Below are 24139 nucleotides of genomic sequence, written 5' to 3' on the forward strand. Positions count from 1 at the left end.
TAGTGTATTATTTAGATGATTGGCCTTTATAGCCTAATAGCCTATTAAAGCTGATAGTTAGGACTCTTGTTTTGAGAGGTGTACCTTGTACAGGGACTAATTGTGATTTTGGGGCAATTGCTTAGACTTAAGAGGAAGTAGGCTAAGTGATGGCATGGCATGTATTGTACACTGTAGCCTATAATTATATTAACTTTATTTGCCCTGGCTGATGTGATCATAAAGGGACAGAGAGGATGATGAGGTCAACTGCCTTATCTTCCCTAGAGATAATAAATTGTAAGAGACACACCATCCCAAACATAGATGAAACTCAGCCGCCAAACGAGGCTGCATTCATGGCTGAGAGACACTGTTTATGTGGGCACAAAGGAACCAGAACACAGATTTGTATCTGCAGAAAATGGTGACCTTCGATGGATGCTTTTTCGCGAGGTCGGCTGTTTTTATCCCAGCAGGACAAATGAAAGGGTTCATTTGCTGGGGCAGTTCCTTTTTTCAGTAATATGAATCTATAGATGGTATGCACATTCATAAAGTGAATGGCAGATCGAGTGGCAAATCGAGTGGCAAAGAGAGTGACAAAGTAAATTTAATGTTGTTTAAAGTCATTTAATACAATCAAATAGGACTTTTCTGTGTGGATACATGGGCTATGAAGGCCAGAAAGTAGTTTTTTGCCACTCAGTAGGTGTTCCCGCATAACTTCCGGGTATGGTGATGATGTCACGTGCATACCCTCTATTAAAATAAAGTGTTGATCTGCTATTTTCGCTTGTTGTTAGCCCATGTCATAGTTATACTTAATATATGCATTATGTATAAGCATGGGCATTAATTCCTGTTTGTATGTTGTCATTCATACAAGCTGCATACACTCACAGACGTTGCAATGTGTGTATAGAAACACATAGTATGTGCTTAAATGCATGTGTGTGTGCATATATATTCTTGTGTGTTCATGTGTTTGAGGCTAAGATGTTGCCTTTTTTCACTTATCCAAAGTGCATCTCTGTAAAACATGAGTGCATATAAGCAAAGGTAATGTGGTTCCTGTCATGATTTATGACTTTAGACAACTCGGGTGGTTAACCAAAATCACAACAGTTCCCACACAAATGTAGCCCAGATCCATGGCAGTGTTGTGTGCCATCATACAGTTCACTTCCCATTCTGCTACTTTAGGAATTCAGCTACCCTGAAAGTATTAGTGCGTTCTGCTTTGATCTACCCATTTCAAGCTACTAAACAGATGGGCGGGGGGGTGGATCACTAGGGGGATTAACCTGTATCCACTGCTACAGCTAAAGTGTTTACACCAGCGTTTCCTGGCAAATGTGCATTTGGGAAAAAGACTCTGAAAGACTTAAAAGAGTGGCTGTCTGTGTTATCCTCCCTGTTCCAGGTGATAGCGTTGGTGATGGACGAGTTCACGGACGTGGACCTGCTGTGTGACTTGATGGAGGCATCCAACAAACGCCACGTCCCTGTCTACATCCTGCTCGATGAGAAGAACATTGGTTATTTCACAGAAATGTGCACTGCTCTCGACATCCAGAACTCCCACCTCGGCGTAAGTACAAACGGGAATAGTTACGGTGTGTGTCTAATGTGTATCCTGTGTTTGAACAGGTAATACTCTGGAGTGAGAGACAAAAAGTGGTGAGTGGTTTGAAATCGTAGGAGGCGCGTATGGGAGCATTTGTTTATCTTTGTCTGTGTGCATTCTAGATTTGAATATGCGTGTACCGTATATGACAAACTCTTTCACAGTTGATTACATGAATATAAGCCAGCATATTGTTATGACATAGGACGCACATTAATGTGTGTGCACATCCATGTGCTGGGCAATGTTTGGCGTGGCTGTCCATAGCATGTCATTTCCACGACGGATATGGATATTCATTGCGATGTAGAAGTCACACTTAGGTGTAAGTAGAATGGGCTTTAACAGGTAAATGTGAACTGAGGGTACAGAGCATGTACAGGTATGTGTGATTGTGCTTGTCTATACTGTAGGTGGGTAAGAAGAAGACCAAGGCTTTGTTCAGAATGCAAACTGATGTGTTTGTCAAATACTATCTTAGGACTGACTGTCCCACTGTAGATCGGCTGTTGTCGGCAAGCAACACCAAGTAAAAATCAGTGTCCGAGAATCCAGACGTCGGAGACACATCTTTAGATTGTAATCAAATTACAAATGACATAGGAATGTGGTTCAAAGGTTCAAATCTTATTAGCAAAAATCTCTTTCCGTGTGTTTTTTTCTTTTGTTTGCTGGGCAGACGTGATGAAAACAAACTATGATTCCAATCAGATTGGCCTGCCTGTCTGAACACAGCCATAGAGGCCGTGGGACTTTGCACAGTCCATGTGTGTGAGAGGGCGTCAGGTGGATGGATCAGTGGGTACAGTGCAGGTTTATGGACAAGGATGTGACTGCACATGCAAACACAACACACTCTTTGAGTCTGTCACGGCAGGGTAAAATGGAGGTATTGATGTGCACCTTGTGAATAGATGGAGTGAAGACGCGAGTTGACAGCTTGCATAACTGTTCCTGCAAGGCTTGGTAGAATGTTGTCTTAGTTTGCACAAAGTGTACATAGTTGTCATGTCCATTTTGTTGTAGAAATTGCGTTGACAATATTGTGTACTGCATGTAGTGTGCGTGTGCCTAACTTCTGTGCATTGTGCACAAGGCGTATACACTGGGTCTATGTGCCACAAATAAGGTGCCCAGGACATTTTTTGTGTTATCCTTTTAGCTTCAATGTCTTACTTTACCACATATGCTGTTTACATGTCTGACTATTAACGTATTAAATCGATCGAAACCGTATCTGTGTGTACAGTACATGACATGTGCACAACTTGCACAAGCATCTGTATTAATGTGTCTATTACCGTATATCTGTGTGTTTCTGCAGAACATGCGGATTCGTACTGTGTGTGGAGACACGTACTGTACCAAAAGCGGCAAGAAGTTCTCTGGGCAGGTTCAGGAAAAGTTCATGATAATCGACTGTGAGGAGGTCATCGCTGGCTCATATAGGTGAGGAAGCCGCACGCACGCACGCACGCACGCACGCACACCTGCACACCCACACACACAAGGGCTATTTTTCTTGATTTACATATTTTCCCACTGTTGTGTACTGTAAGGTATATCAGATTTAACGTGGCAGAGAGTGGATTAAGTAGCAGCTATGAAAATATCTTAAGTAATGGAACACAAAGACACAAAGACTATCACTGGCTAATGCATGAAATCTCTGCATCTTTTTTTTAATCTTTATCTCACTCATACACACAGTACACACAATCTATTTTTCATGTTACATGTGTGGCCAACGCCTTCCTGATAGGCAGGCTAAAAATGGCAGACAATGGTTTGGCGGAAGCTATGAAAATAACTGAGCCATGATACATAATGATATCGCAAATTGCCGTGAGGTGCATTCAGTGTGATCTATGGATAGCTTGTGAATGTGTCTGTGCTTCTGTTTGCTAAGAAGCCGTTTGGGGTTACTTGCAACAGCTTGGAGCGTACTGTACCTGAGCATTGGGTGTCTTAAGTCTCAGTTGTCAAAGTATGGCCAATGAACTTGACATTGAAGAAGGGCGAGATTTTGTGTTTTATTTCACGGTTTGACCCAATTTGGTCTATTTAGAATTTCTCAAGTGTCTGTGAACCCCAGTGTTGGAAGACAAAAGTGGTTAGCGTCTCATTCAGGAAGTGTAGTTGTCTTTTAGTTTGTCTGCACTATGCAGAATACCTAGTAGTAGGTAACGGGTGTAGTTACAGCAACATCATGCACAATCAATCACAAATTGACATACACAACATTGTAGCCTACTACACATACTGTAGGAGTGCAAATGTCAAAGTCACTTGTTGAAGAAGACAGTGCTTGGTAAGGGAAGGAACACCCCCCAATCACTTCCCTATAGGGACAGTTACGTGAAGAATAAGGCCCCATTTCATATAAAACTTGCGTTTCTGTTTGTTTTGTTCATAGCATGTCTGTTAGCTAAACCTCTTTCATTCGCTCCTTCATTTTATTGGCCGGCGCATTTCAGGCCCAAAGGGTGCTTTTTGCATGTATATTATGTTTGTAGAGGTGTGTGTCAATTTGTCATTTGTCAATGTGTCCATGTGTACTGTACTGTATGCGTGTTGCTGCTTAAAGTGGAGCTGCTGGAATAGTGTGTTGAGAAACTCTAGGGATTTTAACAGCTTAGTGTCACAGAGGGAGGGAGCGAGAACAAGGAAGGGAGGGGAAACTGGAGAGAGAAATATGGAGACTGTATTTTCAGTCTTGTTCTAGACTAGAGTACCATGTCTTGACTTGGTTAATCTCTCTAGTATGCTACAGATACTTTGAATGAGAGCTAAATCTGAACCTCTAGAGGTTCTTCTGCTTGTGTATGGTTCAATGGTTCCCAACACTGGTCTTCAGGGAACCCTCTGCTGTTGGTTTTATATACAGGAAGGGACCTATATTCACCTGGTGGCCTTGTTATTCTAGATGCCTAACACAGAACTTGACAGGTGGAACTAAGTCACTCCTGTAAGCTGTAACCAAAGGCTTTATTCAATATTAGTTGTTTGTTACATTTTGAAAAGGAAGGCTTGCGATTCATCTTTTTGTTCTATAAACAAACAAAGGTTTCAATCCTGTTAAATCTTCTTTAGGTTAAAAATGCATATTTTAACGAAGAAGAAGATCCAACCGGTTCCAAACTTTGTTCACTGTGTTTTGCAGCTCACATGGACATACATACATACATACGTGTGTCTTCTGTGAAAGCATGCTGTGCACCGAAAATAGTCTATCTACACAACTTGCCGCGCTGCGATGTGTTGTAAGCTTGTAGATCTGCTATTTTCTGTCATTAGTTATTTTAAGATGGAAGAGTATTTGAACTAAGTGATCAAACTAGCAATAGAATACACATTTAGAAGCATCTTCCAGAAACATGAATGGTCTCCGAAAAAGCAAAGAGGTTAACAGTGATGTAAATTAGGTTTTCAATGTAATGTTGTCCCGGGACCCGGGGGTGGTCTATTAGATGGGTCCCAGCCCAGGGACATTTTAACAACGTCGGAGTACAGTACTGAGTACAGTATTGCATCCCAGGACCCCCGGATGGTGACTTGATTCCATCCTTTCTCAATGTAGTGAGTCTAAGGATGCAGGGTGCAGGCTATTTGCATCACTGGGTTAATGCCTCAAATCTGTGATTTCTTCAACTGGTCGGCTGTTGTTGCAGCAACAATAGGTTTCGGATCATACCTAAAACATCATTACATTTTCAGTCTTGAGATTTTATTTTGCTTCATTTTATTTATACTGTGGGTTCTATTGCTCCCACTGGTGATGATGGCTTTACAGGCCTCTTACCAGTCATCTTGAATATGGTTGCCTTCTCTTGTTGTTCTCATTGATCATTTATTTCACTATTTAGAGCAGACTGCCTAAACGTTAAGCACTTAAAGGACCACTTCACCACTTTTCAACATCTCTTCATATAATTGGTTCTCACTAATGTTCATGATAAAACACCGAACTGCCCAAAAAATCATTAGGCAGATTCTTTTTAAACAAGATTTGTTTTAAAATATATTTAGATTTGTATTATCGTGAGAACGATGGCTTAAAATTTTGCATGGCAACTTTTCAGGAAAAGAAAGCCTGCCGTTTCTATTAGCTTGGATTCACCATCGATGATGTCACTGGTGGACAGGTTTCTGAACTGCCCACAGCCTTCCTATGAGACACAGACTGAGTAGAAAAAAATGGTGGTATTTTATCATGAACATTAGTTAGGACCAATTATAGGAAGAGAAGTTGAAAAGTGGTGAAGTGGTCCTTTAAGTACTATTATTTTTAAATAAAAAATGGTATAAAACCTAGAATAATCTTTAAAAAAATCTTTAAAATCTTTATAATATAAAAATATGCATCATAAGCTTTAGCCAGCAAGTTTTTTCTACTTGTTTGTTAATGTGGTGGTTGTTCCATAATTATTTCACAGAAAGGTGTACGTAACAATTATTACCTGCCCTGTTTCGTTGTCGCACAACGTGGCGTGACCCACATGCCATATCAGAGAGGCTGTCATTGTCATTATGTCACCTGATGAAGGCCTGCTAGGACCGTAGAAACGTGTTTGACACTGTAGAGCTGAGCCTGTGTGCAGACTTCCCTCTTTTTTTGCACCAGCAAAAGACTGGATGTGTGCAACCTACTCATTTTTAGCACCAATGTTGGATGTGCATGAAATTGATCACAAATGTTTTATAATAGTAAAATCCTCACTGTTCAGTTATAGTCAGAACTTTACAGTGTTTATCTTTTACAGTGTTTATCTTTTACAACCCTACAGTGATGGCACAGTGACATATTTACATGGCATCACATGCACATTCTGAAATCTGAATTATATAATATTATGTAGACTGTGCTGGTCATAAAGGTGGAGTATCCACTCATTGTGCTAGTTTGTAGCTTATAAAAATAAATGTCTAGTCACCGACAGTAGCGGCGTTGCATTTCTTTTTACTGATCTGTTAGTGGTATCTGTGTGAGGCAACTCAGTGGGGAGAGACAATGCAAGGCAGCGTGACAGGAATCAAACGCTCAATGTGGAATGTATTACATGAGCATCATTCCAGTGTTAATTGTTTAAGTACCTAGTCACGAACAGTAGCACTGTTCTTTCCATAGATCCTTTTGTAGTATCGGTGTTTGGCAACTCTGGGGAAATACACGGTCCAAGGCAACCTGACAGGAATCAAATGATTTATGTGGAATGCATGGGTGAGGCGTATGTTGAAGTTCTGTGTCTCATTTTTGGCTTATCATCCAAAGCGGTAATTTAATCCATACAGCATTATGATCCAGATTTCACTGTATAAAAGCTTCTAAATTGAAATTGATACACTTAAAAAATAAAAGCAAGCGCTGTACAAAAATACAGGGACACTTATATCATCAATATATACAGTATATTTAATATTAGAAAGGGTCCAAAGGCAAATGTAGCTGTTTTGCATGCTAGACATGATTCAGTGATTTCACTTAATTCAAATATCACTTATTTTTTTGTTTTGTTGTGATAATCCTCCCTACTATAGAGTGTGCTGACCATATAAGGAGTTCCTCCCTGTCCCCAGTTAACCCCTGGGGTCAAAATACCGTAGGTTTTGTTTTTGGCTAGGTGGCCCAGCCTTCATCCAATCAGGATAGAGAGGGGCATTCCGCCAATCATGATCGAGCGGGGGCGGGCCTTGGTGTGCGTGCTGTTGGCCTGTCGGTTGTCACCCCACTGTAATGCGTGCATGTGCACATCTTGTTACCGGGGCGGACCGGGGGTTTTCAAAAACACCCAAATCACTGAATGCTCCTTTAACAATGTACATATAGGTCAATATTGTAAGTACAGTCTATGTACAAAATAGCAACATCTTCCAGGCACCCATGATGTCATATCATTATTCAATTACATTCTGCTACATGTACCGTCTACATACCGCCTTTTCATTTAATTTCCATATAAAAAGCAACCGAGTTGTTGTTGGCGTAACTTCTCCATGCTGGCTTTACGATATTGGTCCCCACTCCTTGGGATGATTTTGTCACTGCACATACTTGACATTTTACCTCTGCATTTACCCATCCTAAAATCACTAGGAGCAGTGAGCAGCTATTGTTAGGCATCCCTCTTTCTGTATAGCCGTTAGATTTGATCGGAAAAATGACATGAACACCATAAAATGGAAATAGCGGCTCAAACTGTAGCTCTTTGAATTGATATCGAGACGTGTAACCTAGGCCTAATGTTTTGCATATGTGACAGTCTTTGTAGGCAACCTGAAACTGAAATATAACTATGTCGTATGTAAAAGATCTAGTGGTAAAATAGGCTGAAAAACAACCAAAAACATCAAAAATACAAAAAATAAAATAAAAAACAGTGATAATTCAAGAATAAAAAGAGTCTGCACACCATTTTCTTCTCCCAGAAATATCTTCACTTCATAAATGGTATGGATGCATATGGATGTGTATCTATGGACATATAGACATGTGTTCTCCTTGATGGGTCAGGTCCTGGTTGTTTAATCCAAAGGCATTTTGTTGTCCCAAGTTTTACTTATCTTTATAGTAGACATAGACAAGAGGTGCCTCTTTAGGTAGCATGATGGCTTTGAAGTCCTTTTGTGTACAATGTCTGTAAAGTCTGGGGAAAACAGGAATATGTTTTTGTTCTTTAATTATGTTTATGATCATGTATTCAATATATGATGCATTTCACCTGACGGTGACGTTGATTGGGGACTGATGGTGGATGGGCCACTGCATATAAAAATGGAGGAGCTTTGGTTCGAAACGTTACCAATTATGAAGTAAAGATATTTTTGGGAGCAGAAAATGGCGTGCAGTATGTAAAAGATCTGACAGCAGAATATTTAAATTCTATATTCTGGTGTCAGTTTAGAGAGGTTGTCAGTTAACGTAATCATTTTGGTATTCCAGAATGATTCTTTGAAGGTAAAGTTGTCCCTTTCATTTGAACCCTTCAAGCAAATTAAGATCACAAGACTCTGCTATCTTTCAGAACACATGCAGTACTGAGCCTTTTATGAGCTTTCACTGCAGTCGTGCAATGAACTTGTCTTTAACGCAGTAATTATGTCATGAACGCATTATGCAAACGTTATGATTTGCATGCATGGGTTCTTGAGGTTTTATTACATTTAAATTGTTACATTATGAGCCATTATTACATTATGAGTTGCTACATTCACCTACAGGGTAAAAATCGGAAAAAGCTGTCATGCAGGTTAGTCAAAGGGCAATGAAACTGACGGTGGCTGTGTTGTTTTTGGGGTAATGGAAAATGTCACTGTTTCTGAATGTGTGTGACAGCTTTTCAAGTCTTTGACAGCTTCAAATGTTTTAACCTTTAAGCCCTATTGTTTTACTTTGTTGTGCAATGGTGTCAAATAGACCTTTTTTTTTTTTTATACTTTACTTTAGCGAAAATAGTTGATCTAAAATCTCACAATGCCTCACTTAGAAAAAAGGTGTGAGCTTGTAGATATTGAAAAATATTTGAAAATGTTTGCCTACTTGAATATGAGTAATGACACCAGGTTTAAAATGGTTAAAGTAGAAATTCTTCTTTCTCTACCCGTCACACCGTCTCTGTCCTACCATTCTTATGTCTCATTCCCATGGCCGGTTTGCCTCTGTGTCCGTCCAGTCAATGTGTCGAAATATGCCTGAGCAAGGAACTACTGCTTTGTCACCCACATGTCATAATAGTTAGGAATAGGATGGGTAATTGCAGAGGACGAATTTCATGAGTGTAAATGTACAGTGACAAATATCCTAACAACAATATTGTAGCTCCATGCCTCCATTTTGATAACATTATGATGGAGTTGTTGACAGATAAGTTATACTATTTTGTTGTGATATTAAGGCACTTGCGTGACTAATAACGATTGTTACCTTTATTTATTTAGTTGAGGTTTTCTGGCATTTGTTAAATGGTTTATGAACATTCTAATTTGTCCAACAAAGTTCCCAGTTGCCCTGAATGCAGCCAAGCTGATTGGTACTCATATTTAGGGCAGTGAGTCACCACCACAGTGACTCTGTTTGACCAGGAAGTTGTTAATGGAAAATTCAGCATGACTTGCTATCTTATCAGAGAGAGTTGAGTGGGTATTTACCCAAGGCCAGTTAATAGGCTTTATAAGTCCAATATAGTTTGAGTGTTTCACACTCCCTAGTTTAATCAAACATACAGTGGTAATATTTAATAATTGGACCTGGCAGCATAACTCTGATGTCTGTTGAATATTTCTACCTAGAAGGAACTTCAGTATTAGTGATGCAATGTCCTGTTTTTCCATTTCCTGCCGGTCCTCCTTAATCAAAGAACTTCCAATGCAAAGAAGTGACAGCTAAAACCTGACTTACTTACAGTAGTTACGTGCTCACAGCTGTGTGTGGGTGCACAATCATGTGCTGCTATGCTATGCTATGCTATGCATGAAACACTTTGTGTGTGACATGTTATGAGTTTTAGTCTTTAGTCGAGGTTGTAGATCTGCTATTTCCATGCGATACTGTTGTTCATTAATTTACGAAAAAACAACATGAAAATATGGAGATACAGGGTTTCTGCCCGACAGCAACGATATGTGGTTCAGTTGAATTTCATAATGGACTAAAGTCATGTAATGGGTATAGTCTGGTGACCACCGGAGAGACGGGTGACAGCCGGAATGTAGACGGCACCCGGGTGAGCAGTATGGGTTAGCGCCCCAGCCTGTGACCTCCGTGAGGAGGAAGCCCAACAAACCTCGGTGAGGCCTTTAGGAGGGCCATTATAATCCACCACTCCTGAATGAAGTGCCTGGTGCTGGGAGTCTGGTGCAACGCACAGGTCCTGGGCCTGGTGAGAGCAGGAGTGGACCTGGTGAGACATAGGAGGGGCCCGGACAAGAGTCAACCCACAGAGCCTAGTCCTTCCACGTGCAGGAATCTGGTTCTCCCAGTTCCTGCGGAGTAGTTCCGGAGCAACGGATTGTGTGGCCTTGCTCATTCCCTGATGGACTGATCGAGGGTAGCTACTGGGACGTAAGTCGGGATTTGATCAAACCCGGCTGGGTCGCCTGAGTGAGGGGTATGATGTTGGTAGACCCGAAACCCTGTTGACCTCAGGATACATCACTGAGGATACGGCCCAGGTGCATCCATGCGATGTATTTGTAGTTGCAATGTACGCATGTGATTGTGATCGATACATTGATTTCAGAGTTTAAAATGTAAAGTTTAAAATACAAGTTATACAGAAGCCAGTCACTACACTCCCAACAGTAACAGAGATACAAACATGTAAAAACACATACGTATGCATACGTAGAAGGAAATTAAGTTGTATCTTTACTATTTTCTGATGTAAACGATCCCTCTGTTAAAAGTTATGTTATTACATTTGGATAATAATAATAATAACCCAAGTTAATGACAGCATTGTTCATTCGCCAAATATATACACACGATAGTTCTCATGGTATCAAGGCTCTTTGGCTTAGTTACTCCTGCTTTACACATTTAGGCGCATGTATTTACATTACATATGAATATCAAGCAACTCACATTTTGGGGTATGTTGAATGTAAGTGCAGCTGTTCTGTATACAGAACACATGCAGCTAGAGCCTGAAGCGGAAAAAACCCTCCAGGACGTTGTACATATGCACTACACAGTACACATATGAACTGGTAGATCTGCCTGAGCAACTGCAACTTTTAACTGACATGATCCCGGATCAAAGTCACGGCACCTTCTTAACAATCTGTGAGCACTTCTGAACATATAACAGATTACTACTAGCGTTTTCATTTGGGGTCAATATTTGTCAAGGAAGGCACTTCTACAGTGCTTGTCACATGATTATTAGAAAGCATTGGCTTGTGTATTATGTGTATTTTGTTACTATGCTTTAGGTTATTTATATGACCGGCGGCTAAATATCATCCGCATACAGAATCTGTAGCGACTCGCATTTGATACAGGTTGCACAGGTGTTTTCACTTGCACACTTCAATAGGATTATAATTTCCTGTTTCCTGTCCTGTCTTACCTTCACCTGGCTATCAGCACAGTACACGGTTAACATGGTTCCCCTGTATCTCACCCGTCCATTTAGCTTCACCTGGCTATCAGCACAGTACACGGTTAACATGGTTCCCCTGTATCTCACCTGTCCATTTAGCTTCACCTGGCTATCAGCACAGTACACGGTTAACATGGTTCCCCTGTATCTCTCCCGTCCATGTAGCTTCACCTGGCTATCAGCACAGTACACGGTTAACATGGTTCCCCTGTATCTCACCTGTCCATTTAGCTTCACCTGGCTATCAGCACAGTACACGGTTAACATGGTTCCCCTGTATCTCTCCCGTCCATGTAGCTTCACCTGGCTATCAGCACAGTACACGGTTAACATGGTTCCCCTGTATCTCACCCGTCCATTTAGCTTCACATGGCTATCAGCACAGTACACGGTTAACATGGTTCCCCTGTATCTCACCCGTCCATTTAGCTTCACCTGGCTATCAGCACAGTACACGGTTAACATGGTTCCCCTGTATCTCACCCGTCCATTTAGCTTCACCTGGCTATCAGCACAGTACACGGTTAACATGGTTCCCCTGTATCTCACCCATCCATTTAGCTTCACCTGGCTATCAGCTCAAGTACACAGTAACATGGTGATGCACTTCTCTGGACGCATCACGGACAGCTTCGACAGAGAGTTCCGCTGTCTGTATGCAGACTCACAGATCATCGACTGTTTCTACAACCAGGAGGAGGAGGGTCTGCCCTGCTACCCCTCATACCCACCCACGATGACCATGGGGATGGGCCACGGCCTCGTTCAGGACGTGACTTCTGACAGGTAGGAAATGGCCATCAGGAACTCAGAATTCACTATAATTCCAAAAATGGATATAAACAAATAGACATGATGCTTGCAGCTAGCATACAATGTGAACAAATCATGGTAAAATTTGGTACAAATAGACACTTCTATATAGACAAAGAACAGAACAGGAATTCATCATAATGGAGGTAAAAAGGGAAAAGAAACATATACAGTGAGGGAAAAATGCGGGCGGGGGGTGGGTGGTGGGGGGAGGGATTCAGATTTTACGGGGGCCAGTTTCATGTCATACCTATCGGTAATGGTGGACAATTCTGACATATTTGTCCCTGTACGTGATGCGTAGCCCACAATCAATCTAGTCACATACTTCACTGAAGTACTCAGTGGGTTATGTAACTGGCGTGTCACTAGCAGCTGACCTTAATTTTCTTTTTAAGCTTGCCACTCTCCTCACTCATTCCACCGTTGTTCCTCCTGCTATCATATGACACCAGCGCTGTTGGTATGCCATTCTATGCTTCCAGCAACACCCCATTCCACCTGGATGCTCTGTTTTCCCCTGTAGGGCTTTGTGCTAGTATATCCTGTGCTTCTACTTGTATTGAGTTGAGTAGGGAAGAATACATTGTGTAGCTGAGCCTGAACGCCAAGATCAAATATAATTGCTCCTGCATTTACAGCATATTAATTAAAATGTTTTGCAATCTATAATTGAGTTATCTGGACTGATTATGATGACTACTCCCTTTAGCACAACATAAATCCATAATGACCTACAATTTAATTACGCCGAACCACTCAATCCTGTGATTTGTTGTATAACTCTCTGAGCATTTGTAGTTTTTCCAATATAGTAACAAAACAAAAATAAAGTCCTGCTACCAGAATCTTGGGTGATTCTGGGTGGATTTAACATTTTGGACTAAACGTTTCTAGTTGCAAGAACGAGACAAGTGTGTGTGGGATCTGCTTCAGATTGTTCCTGTACATACCGTAGTTCTTTACGTACGTCACAACTTCTCCAAAAGAGTATTATATTTTATAATTGTCCCAGTGTTGACCATAACAAAATATGGACAATAAATGTCACCCACAGTCATGATAATTATATTTATCCACTTAGTAAAAAACATGTCACTATATAACATTTTATAATAAAAGACACATGTACAGTATTTATGAAATAAAAGAAATACGGTACAAATGTAAAAGAAGACATAATGAGCTGCTCTGGAAAAAAATGGAATGAAATTCAAACACGTTTTCTGTGAATGTGGTTTCCCCTATTTTTCTTTCATTGCAGTAACGTCTGTCAGCTTGATAGCTGAAGCCCAAATGCAACTTCATTACATCTTCATTAGTACTCCGTTTCAAATGACTTCACTAAAGGGGTTTAGTATGACAATTGGCACTTTCCCTCTCTTCTCCTATAGGCAGAGGGATCGGGAGAGGGTGTGTTCTGAGAACTCCAGTAGCCAGTCGAGCAGCAGCGTGTCCAGTGTGAAGGCTGCGCCCGGGATGGCCTCTAACACGGTCTACAAGGTCACCCAGGGTCACGACAAGAAGGAATCGAATAACAACTCTCCCCTGAGCCCTGAGAGGAGAGGAGGGGAGAGAGACAGAGCCGTAGGGCAGACCCCGACACCTCAGAATCCAACCTCACCGGCCATGCGCAACGGAGGAGCCAATCACAGCCCGGTTCCGGAACTCCCGTCAACGACTTTCGGCCAATCATTGGGCATGGAATGGGCCAAGTCTAATCCGGCTGACTACCTGCGGCCGAATCTGGGCGGCACCACCTCCAAATTCCAAGCACTGGGTTTATACGACCACAAACCTAGTGGTATATATAACGACCACAAACCCAGTGGTATATATAACTCAGGGAATATCTTGGGCAGCCCCAACCTAAACTCCGACTCCGGACCCAAGCCACGGTCCCCTTCTCCTGCTGCCGAAAACAAATTATCCTCCAAGCAGAGGACTCCTTCCAACCCGTTCCTCAACAAACTCACGGACCTCTTCCTTCCCCCCTCTGTTAAGGAAAAAGACCTTTTCAGGAAGTCGCCCCCGCACAGTCGGGTCCCATCACCCTGGAGTGGTCCAGACCTTACCCAGACAGAACCAGAGAGCAAGCAGAGCCCACCTCCCCCTCTTTCCCCAGTCGGCATGTTGAGCCGGCATGACCAGAAGCGCATGACGCTGGGCCACAGCAAGTTGGACCTGGTCAACCACTACAACAAAATGAAGTCCAAACAGGTGTACAGCCGGTTTGAACTCAAGCCAACTAACTAAATGGTGGGTTGATGATGCCTTCCTCGAAATACCCACACTCTGTATTGGTGAAGCTCACCGATAACAAGAACCGATACATTAATTTACTTCCACACACCTTGATCTACCTTTTTTCTTGAATGCTTGCATTTAACCAGTTTTCTTCTTCATTTATTCTTTTGTCCAAATGTCAGCAGTGTTTTAAAGGTATACCGAGTAGCTTTCTGCTGCTTGTCACCTGTAAAAAACTGTTTGCAAAGAAATGTGTTTACAGGCAACATTGTTCCCCTTAGCTGGAGGAACACATTGGCTGGTTAGATCCAATCAGCCAGAAGGACGGTCACATTATAGTGGCTAGTTGGTTGTCAAACAACTGCTACAAAGTAAACACACAGAAATTGAAAGTAATGATTGAGTGGGACATTTTCAGCATATGTTTATGCTACCTAGGGGGAAATCCTGCTCGGTATAACTAAAAATACATCGCATGGATGCACCTGGGACGTATCCTCAGTGATGTTTCCTGAGGTCAACGGGGTTTCGGGTCTATCAGCATCATACCCCTCACTCAGGCGACCCAGCCGGGGTTGATCAAATCCCGACTAATGTCCCAGTAGCTACCCTCGATCAGTCCATCAGGGAATGAGCAAGGCCACACAATCCGTTGCTCCGGAACTACTCTGCCGGGACTGGGAAAACCAAATTCTGGCGCGTGGAAGGACTAGGCTCTGTGGGTTGACTCCTGTCCGGGCCCCTCCTATGTCTCACCAGGTCCACTCCTGCTCTCACCAGGCCCAGGCCATGTGTGCGTTGCACCAGACTCCAAGCACCAGGCATTTAACTAAGGGTGTTCTTCAGTTAAGATGAAGACCAGAAATTCAAAGGTTATATATAGCGTCTTTGAAATCAAGGACTATATGGCAGTGGTTCTCAAAGTGGGATATGGGGACCCCCAGGGGTCCTTGAGGGGGTCCTCAGCAAAATGGGAAACACTTAAAGGGGGTGTAAGTGATATATGTATATATTGTTTTTAAATAATATATATATATATAATATATATATATATAATAGCTCTATATTCCCATAGTAATCATCACTATGTAGTGTTCAGTAACATGGGTCTCCCTCTCCCCATCTCTCCAGCTCTTTTCATTCTTTTAAAATGGCATCCGCACAGCCAATTACATTGGTCCTCGACATGAAAATGTTTGAGAACCACTGAGTTACTATGGAACCTGGGGAGCTTATTCTCTTTTAAAGGAATTAAACACATTGCAATGCTTAATACGCCTTGACTTTGTTTTGCCAAGTCAAAAGTTAAATTCCCTGTTAAATCAGTTGACAATATTCAAGAGACACAAGACACTGACTTCAACAAAGGCTTAAAACTCAAGATCAGCGTGTTGTGACTGTGCATTATGGACAAATAATGTTATTGCCATTTCCTTACTTTATTATAGAATTAGTCATGTTCTCTATCTCCTACTTATTCTTTATACGTTTCCTTTTGCTCTTACAATTAGTATAATGTCAGCCAGTCCTGTCTTTAAAACACTCCAACAGGGTGGCATCGAACACTATAACACGTGCCTTCACCATCCTGCCTTAAGGTTTACAAACTTTCTCAGTTTCCCCTCAGGTTAAAATATTAAAGTACAACATTTAAGAAATGTGGAAAAAGCACTGCTGATTAATTCAAGTTAGTAACTTTTACTCAACTATTCATCCACATTCTACTTTAAAGTTTGTCACAGGCCATGTCCTGTTTACTTCTTTTTAATACTTATTTTTTTATCAACTGCCTGCACAATAGTGTTTGACTGTATACACTGTAAATGTGTTTAGATTTTATTTAGTTTTCAATGTTTTTTTATGAATGTGTACAGATCTGTGTATTGAACTAACCTAATGCTGACTTTCAGTAATTTATATAGATAATTTGCTATTCTACACATCTCTTTGAAAATGCTCTGCTATTCACATAATTCACAACATTCACTTACAGTAAATAGCGTTCTTGATTTAGACATAACTGTGATTACCTTGACTGTAGTAACAGGCCTCAATATCCTGACATGTTTTCCCTGGATTTCTCTTTGGTTAGAGACCCCTAGGAGGTGTGCCGCAAATTCATAAAATAAGCAAATTGAGCTGGCTAGAGCAGCTGGAAATGTTCTCATACCAGCTTTCCTTTCCATGTTGATGTTCATAGAAATGTTATGTAAAATATATTTTGATCTTGTATCATAAAACAACATGATGTACAGTACTGTATGTGAATTCATTTTTTTCCCCTTGTTTATAAAACTTGCAGGATAGTCTTCCGATAAAATCTTTATGGAAAGACTGCCACGTAATTATTTTGTAGATCTTTACTGTTTGGTAATGTTAAATGGTAAATGGTGCATTTATATAGCGCCTTTATCCAAGGCGCTTTACATAGATTGTGCATTACATTCACCCATTCACACACAAATTCATACACCGATTGCGGCGGAAGCCATGCAAGGTACCAACCAGCACATCGGGAGCAATTTGGGGTTCAGTGTCTTGCCCAAGGACACTTCGACATGTAGACAGGAGGAGCCGGGATTCGAACCGCCGACCCATGGATCATTGGACGACCTGCTCTACCTCCTGAGCCACAGTCGCCAATGTTGACACGGTTACCCTATATATATATATATATATATATATATATAATCACTCCTTTCACATTCAATTTGGTTTATAATCTTATCAACATTAATTAGTTTACTGTACAAGAAATATGTATAAATCACTTTATCAGATATTGGACGATACTTATGCAAGTGTGAGTGATTTGTCACTTGAAACGTATCAATCAATGTCACAAATGTGTGTCATTGGTCAACGATACTTACTGTAAATACAGTATACTGATTCAATATTTGTATGCATTATTGTGTGCATAATCAATGTGAAGTCTTTATACCCTAGCACACCTTGAATGCTAAATATCTTTAACCAAAACAAAAGCTAGTGCTAAGCTAGTGCTATGCTCCTTAGTTTGAGTTTAGCTTGGGTGCTTTAATGGTACAGCCCCCAATGAACTCATGCAGTAGCAGCTGTGTCAAACTTGTTTATCTTATTGTGACCCAAAGGACAACTTCATAATCTCACCTGGGATCCATGCTCATGGAAATGTAATTGTTTTTTTTGTCATGTGTGGAGCCTTGAGAGACGGATCCATGGATCATTTTGGGTCATGATCCATTGTTTATGAAACAAAACACTTGTCTTCCAAAGGGAGATGGATGAAAGTTGTTGAAGTCCCTCGACGGCCACATATTCACACACAGCCATTTTGTTCTAAGTAGAGGGAGTGTATGAACTTAAGTAAGGGCAAAATGACTGCTGTGTGAATATGGTCAATGATGCATCTCTGCTGTGTTTGTCTTCAGTTAGTACTGCACCAGTAATTGCAGTCTCTAATCTTATTTAACATTTTTAAGTCATCAATTTCTACCTCTGTTGCCTGGCTACAGAAAACAGACAGAATGTTAAAATATATTGGGATTTCTACAGTAGAACTGTACTGTAAATCTCATATTGAGACTAGTGGATATTACTTTGGTTTTATTGTTTGTTTATGTAATTGTAATTGTTGAATGTGTGAGCAAGTGTTAGCTGTTACAAGGGCTACTATGAATTGTTAACAGTGTTAAACTACACAATGATGCAATAAAGATGCTTTGCTATTGGGATTCTGTATTGTCACTGTGGATGGTGATGTGAATGGTGATAATATTAATATCTCAAACCCAAAGACCTTTACATGGGGGTCAAGAGGAAGAAACAAGAATAAAAACAACTTTATTAGGAAAAAAGAAACTACCTAAAGCTAAGGAATAAAAACATTTAAAGAGTTAGCTAGGAAAAGCAATATTGAATAAGTGGTTTTTGAGGGTGGGTTTGGAGGGTGGAGGCATCTGAGCGTTTTAGGGAGTGTATTCCACAGGGTTGGGGCAGCAAAGGCAAAAGCTCTGTCGCCCCATGTACAGTAAATGGTCTTGGGGAAGTCAAGGAGGTTTGCCTCACCAGACCTGAGGGGGCGGGAGGGGACATGACGTTTGATGAGATCGCAGAGGTATGGGCGACCCAGGTTGTTTAGTGCTTTGTAAGTGGTTAGGAGTGTTTTGAAATTGATTCTTTGTTTGACTGGGAGCTAGTGAAGGTCATGGAGGAGGGAGGACTGGTGTAATATGATCTCTGGAACGGGTACTGGTGAACAATAATTGAAAAGAGAAACAAATAACAATCACTGGTGAAATATTACATGATATACTGTAATTAGTGCCACTACAGTGATGTGATTGTGAATAAGTCGCTTTCCCCTAGTTCCGTTAGCATCACTGAAGTTGTGGAGGATCTGATTTATTCAAGTGTGCAATTTTGTGAGATGATTTTATGTTCTAAGTGGGCACAGAATGAGAACAGGTCATCCATTCCAGTAATGTATTCATGGTGTCAATTCCTGCGTACAGTTATCCATCACTGGGGCTCTATACAAGGCCATGTCCTGTTTTCCATCTACTGAAATGGAGCTTGTAGATTGGCTATTTTCATGTAGAATTGGAACAATATAAAGCAACAGCCTACTTCAAGTCAAAGTCAAGTCCATTTTACCATATAGGCCTACAATGTTAGGCATTGTTACAGTAAATCTTCATTCATGATGACAAATACAAGTTTTAATTTCCCTCCTTTCTAAGTCATCTTCAGTATTTTACTCGTACACCACTCAGTCATCACTGCAATTACATTATTCCTGTTATTTTCAAGGTACTATTATTTAACACAATTTGGCTATTAACGATCTACTTAAGTAAAGCCAAACACAACTTGGTTCTGAACTGGCCTGTAGGAATTTGGGTCCTTGACTCCTTTGTCAAATACGTTTGTCTAGTTCTCTCTCTAAGCCAGTGGTTAGGAGAGTAGGGATAAAAGGTTTTATGCTGGTCATTAGCAGGCCATAGTTTCCTTTCTAAGAATCGCCTTTCATCACTATGTCCACTCTGGGGCACATGTGCTGTAGGCTACTGTATGTCTTCCTATCAGGAAATGCAGTCCATTGGCTGCATCCTTCTCTTTGGGCTATTTATACACTCAAAACGTCAAAAGTAACAAAAGCAGGATGGTTAGAGAGATGGACAGTACAGTAAGAGGCAAAAAACGGCCATGGACAAAAATATGAACAATGCAACAGGTTCAACTTAAAACCGCCATTGTGGATTTTTAAATGGTTCTTTTCTCTTTTCCTAGACCTCTCCTGCAAGCAATTGACAAAGGGACTGTGCATTGAATGTCATATCGCTTTACAGCTTATAGCCATTGTGCTCCTCTGAGTGTGGGTGTTTATTTATTTATGTAGGCCAATGTATTAATTAATGTATTCACTCATTAATTTGTTAGTATTCAATATGGAAATAAATAAAGATTTACATGATTTAGACTCAAATGCAGAGGACATTTAAAGTTGCTAATGAAGGAAGGTGTCGTCTTGTAATTGAAAAGGACAATCTGAACAGACTCAGAGACAAAGCCAGATGGTAGGAGAAAGAGCACATTCTTGTCTTTACTTCACAAAGATACAGCTACACAGACAATGCAGTGAGTGTGCAGGTGACAGGACTCGGCAGACTTAAACAATAATGACGAGGTAGGCTGTACACTGAGGACACCTACTGGATCTAAGGAGAATGCAACGTAGGGTTGTGTGCGTGGACCCCTCCTGGAGCCTCTACCCTCTGGCCCAATTTCACCTAGCCTATTGATTTGCCTACATTTTAGCATATAATTGAGCATTAATCTTCCATACTGTAGCTAGGTGTAATGTTAGAGACCACAGAAGACATGTCAATATGAAATAAATGCTTAAACATGTAGCTATAGGTGTAATGTTAGAGTCCACAGAAGACATGTAAATATGAAATAAATGCTTAAACATGTAGCTATAGGTGTAATGTTAGAGACCACAGAAGACATGTAAATATGAAATAAATGCTTAAACATGTAGCTATAGGTGTAATGTTAGAGTCCACAGAAGACATGTAAATATGAAATAAATGCTTAAACATGTAGCTATAGGTGTAATGTTAGAGTCCACAGAAGACATGTAAATATGAAATAAATGCTTAAACATGTAGCTATAGGTGTAATGTTAGAGTCCACAGAAGACATGTAAATATGAAATAAATGCTTAAACATGTAGCTATAGGTGTAATGTTAGAGACCACAGAAGACATGTAAATATGAAATAAATGCTTAAACATGTAGCTAGGTGTAATGTTAGAGGCCACAGAAGACATGTACATATGAAATAAATGCTTAAACATGTAGCTAGGTGTAATGTTAGAGACCACAGAAGACATGTAAATATGAAATAAATGCTTAAACATGTAGCTAGGTGTAATGTTAGAGACCACAGAAGACATGTAAATATGAAATAAATGCTTAAACATGTAGCTAGGTGTAATGTTAGAGACCACAGAAGACATGTAAATATGAAATAAATGCTTAAACATGTAGCTAGGTGTAATGTTAGAGACTAGAGTCCACAGAAGTGAACCTTTCAAGGCTGTTTTCTCAACTCGCTGTTTCTCTGCCAGACATTACTCTATAAGCCATATCTCCAAAACTGGTGGGTCAAACTGCCAACAACCAATATGTCAATTTGAAGCTGTGATTCCCTGCTTTCACATGACATGAAAAAAACGAAAATTCAAAACAATCCAATGGCAGTCCCTCAGTCAAATTTAGTCACAAATGTCTAACCCCTTCAGACTGAGGTGATTCCACACCTCTGTCGACGTCATTATGTTTACACAAACTCTTCAACTTTTTTTCAGGATTCAAATTCAAAAAGCATAATAAATATCAGATCTACAAAACAAACAAAACCGTGTCGCCTCGCGCCACATTTTGAACTGTGACCTTTGACCTCATTGTTGTTTGTGACCTGGACACGCCCAGAGGTCGCCTGAGGTCGTCTCAGCCGATTCAACGAACACGTCTAGAACACGTCTAGTCAATATTCTGTCAATATTAGCCTATGTCAATATTCTGTCAATATTAGCCTATGTCAATATTCTGTCAATATTGGCCTATGTCAATATTCTGTCAATATTAGCCTATGTCAATATTCTGTCAATATATTCTGTCAATATTAGCCTATATTCTGTCAATATTAGCCTATGTCAATATTCTGTCAATATTAGCCTATATTCTGTCAATATTAGCCTATGTCAATATTCTGTCAATATTAGCCTATATTCTGTCAATATTAGCCTATATTCTGTCAATATTAGCCTATGTCAATATTCTGTCAATATTAGCCTATGTCAATATTCTGTCAATATTAGCCTATATTCTGTCAATATTAGCCTATGTCAATATTCTGTCAATATTGGCCTATGTCAATATTCTGTCAATATTAGCCTATGTCAATATTCTGTCAATATATTCTGTCAATATTAGCCTATATTCTGTCAATATTAGCCTATGTCAATATTCTGTCAATATTAGCCTATATTCTGTCAATATTAGCCTATGTCAATATTCTGTCAATATTAGCCTATATTCTGTCAATATTAGCCTATATTCTGTCAATATTAGCCTATGTCAATATTCTGTCAATATTAGCCTATGTCAATATTCTGTCAATATTAGCCCATGTCAATATTCTGTCAATGAGGTTCACTTGTAAAACCGATAGATTTAACATCAATTGAACAGGAATGTGATTTAAATACAAAAACAGCATTCAAGTCCTTTGCTGGATAAACTGGAGCATTTTCTGAACCCATTTAGACCAAATCATTTAGACGTGAGGAACTGATTCTACAAAATGTCTTCTAAATCATGACAGTTTTCTGAGAAACCTGTTTCCTGTGGTCCTCAAAATATTGACCCCCAGGATGATCTGTAATAGGCCTATCTCACAGCCCGCTTTCCACGCCCACTTCCGGTAAATAGTGGTGTCTTTAACATGAGCATTTACACGTTTTTTTCTCTGGAGAATCTAAGTACATTTTCTAATGTAAAAATGTGACAGACCAATATTATTATGAAGCAAACAAGATGGTAAATCAGGTCGAACAGATAGAACAAACCTTACCTTGAGAAAACAAAAGTTGTAGACTTCTTAAATTACCTCTGTTAACATGTAGCGTCTATGGAGTGACGTCACGCTATCACCACTAACCCCGAAAGGGGGCGTATTAAGGGGGGCGGGGAAATTCTGTGAGATAGGCTTATTGGCCGCCGACCCCCGTCTGAAAATATGTCATTCTTCCTCCCCAGAAGCAAAGACATGTATCTGAATACTCTCTTCATACTTATCTCCTCGCAAAGAATTACATTTTGAAACGACAATTAAATGAACATGAATAGTTTACAAAATAAGCGTGTGTGTGTGTGTGTGTGTGTGTGTGTGTGTGTGTGTGTGTGTGTGTGACTGTGTGTGTGTGTGTGTGTGTGTGTGTGTGTGTGTGTGTGTGTGTGTGTGTGTGTGTGTGTGTGTGTGTGTGTGTGTGTGTGTGTGTGTGTGTGACACTGTGTGACTGTGTGACTGTGTGTGTGTGTGTGTGTGTGTGTGTGTGTGTGTGTGTGTGTGTGTGTGTGTGTGTGTGTGTGTGTGTGTGTGTGTGTGTGTGTGTGTGTGTCATGGTCATGTCCTGAGCCCCTCCGTTTGTCCATGATTTTCCTGTCTCTCCCAAGCCATGCTCCTCTAACTCTGATTGCCCTGAGTGCCATCACCTGTGGGGACCAGCTGAGCCAGGTTGGGTGATGAGCTCCAGTGACTATTTAAACTCTGCCTTGTGTTTGTTCAGTGCTGGATCTTAAGTTAGTGTCAGGTTTTATGTTCAGTGTACTTATGGTTTCCTATGTCTTTTCCCAAGTAAAGTCAAGTTTATGTGATCTTCTTGTCCTGCCTTTGTTTGAGTTTCCGGCACTTGGGTCCTAACACCTGCAAACTGTGTGTGTGTGTGTGTGTGTGTGTGTGTGTGTGTGTGTGTGTGTGTGTGTGTGTGTGTGTGTGTGTGTGTGTGTGTGTGTGTGTGTGTGTGTGTGTGTGTGTGTGTGTGTGTGTGTGTGTGTGTGTGTGTGTGTGTGTGTGTGTGTGTGTGTGTGTGTGTGTGTGTGTGTGTGTGTGTGTGTGTGTGTGTGTGTGTGTGTGTGTGTGTGTGTGTGTGTGTGTGTGTGTGTGTGTGTGTGTGTGTGTGTGTGTGTGTGTGTGTGTGTGTGTGTCCTATACCTGCTTTGCAGTCAGAGAGGTGTCGACGAAGAGTTAACTGAAGGGGACGGTCGTTGGACCTTGGAGTTTTAGGACCGTTCTGCTGAGGGGGCCGGATCACAG

The 24139-nt window shown here is 40.7% G+C and overlaps 1 protein-coding gene across 2 annotated transcripts in view; it reads left to right on the plus strand.

The window, feature by feature from the left end:
• The window catches only part of fam83c (family with sequence similarity 83 member C), an 18887-nt gene extending 1746 nt beyond the window's left edge, over positions 1–17141 (plus strand). Inside the window, exons 2-5 of one of the 2 annotated variants that reach the window (XM_079510547.1) lie at positions 1406–1573; positions 2934–3058; positions 12271–12495; positions 13917–17141. In XM_079510547.1, coding sequence (XP_079366673.1) covers positions 1406–1573; positions 2934–3058; positions 12271–12495; positions 13917–14778 — 1380 coding nt within the window. In that variant the 3' untranslated portion in view covers positions 14779–17141. The remainder of the gene's footprint in view (positions 1–1405; positions 1574–2933; positions 3059–12270; positions 12496–13916) is intronic. The other variant, XM_079510548.1, reaches the window with a different exon arrangement.
• Positions 17142–24139: the final 6998 nt, after the last annotated feature.

Source organism: Electrona antarctica (genome assembly GCF_951216825.1).
Source record: "Electrona antarctica genome assembly, chromosome: 9".
In the NCBI taxonomy this organism is placed as follows: domain Eukaryota; kingdom Metazoa; phylum Chordata; class Actinopteri; order Myctophiformes; family Myctophidae; genus Electrona; species Electrona antarctica.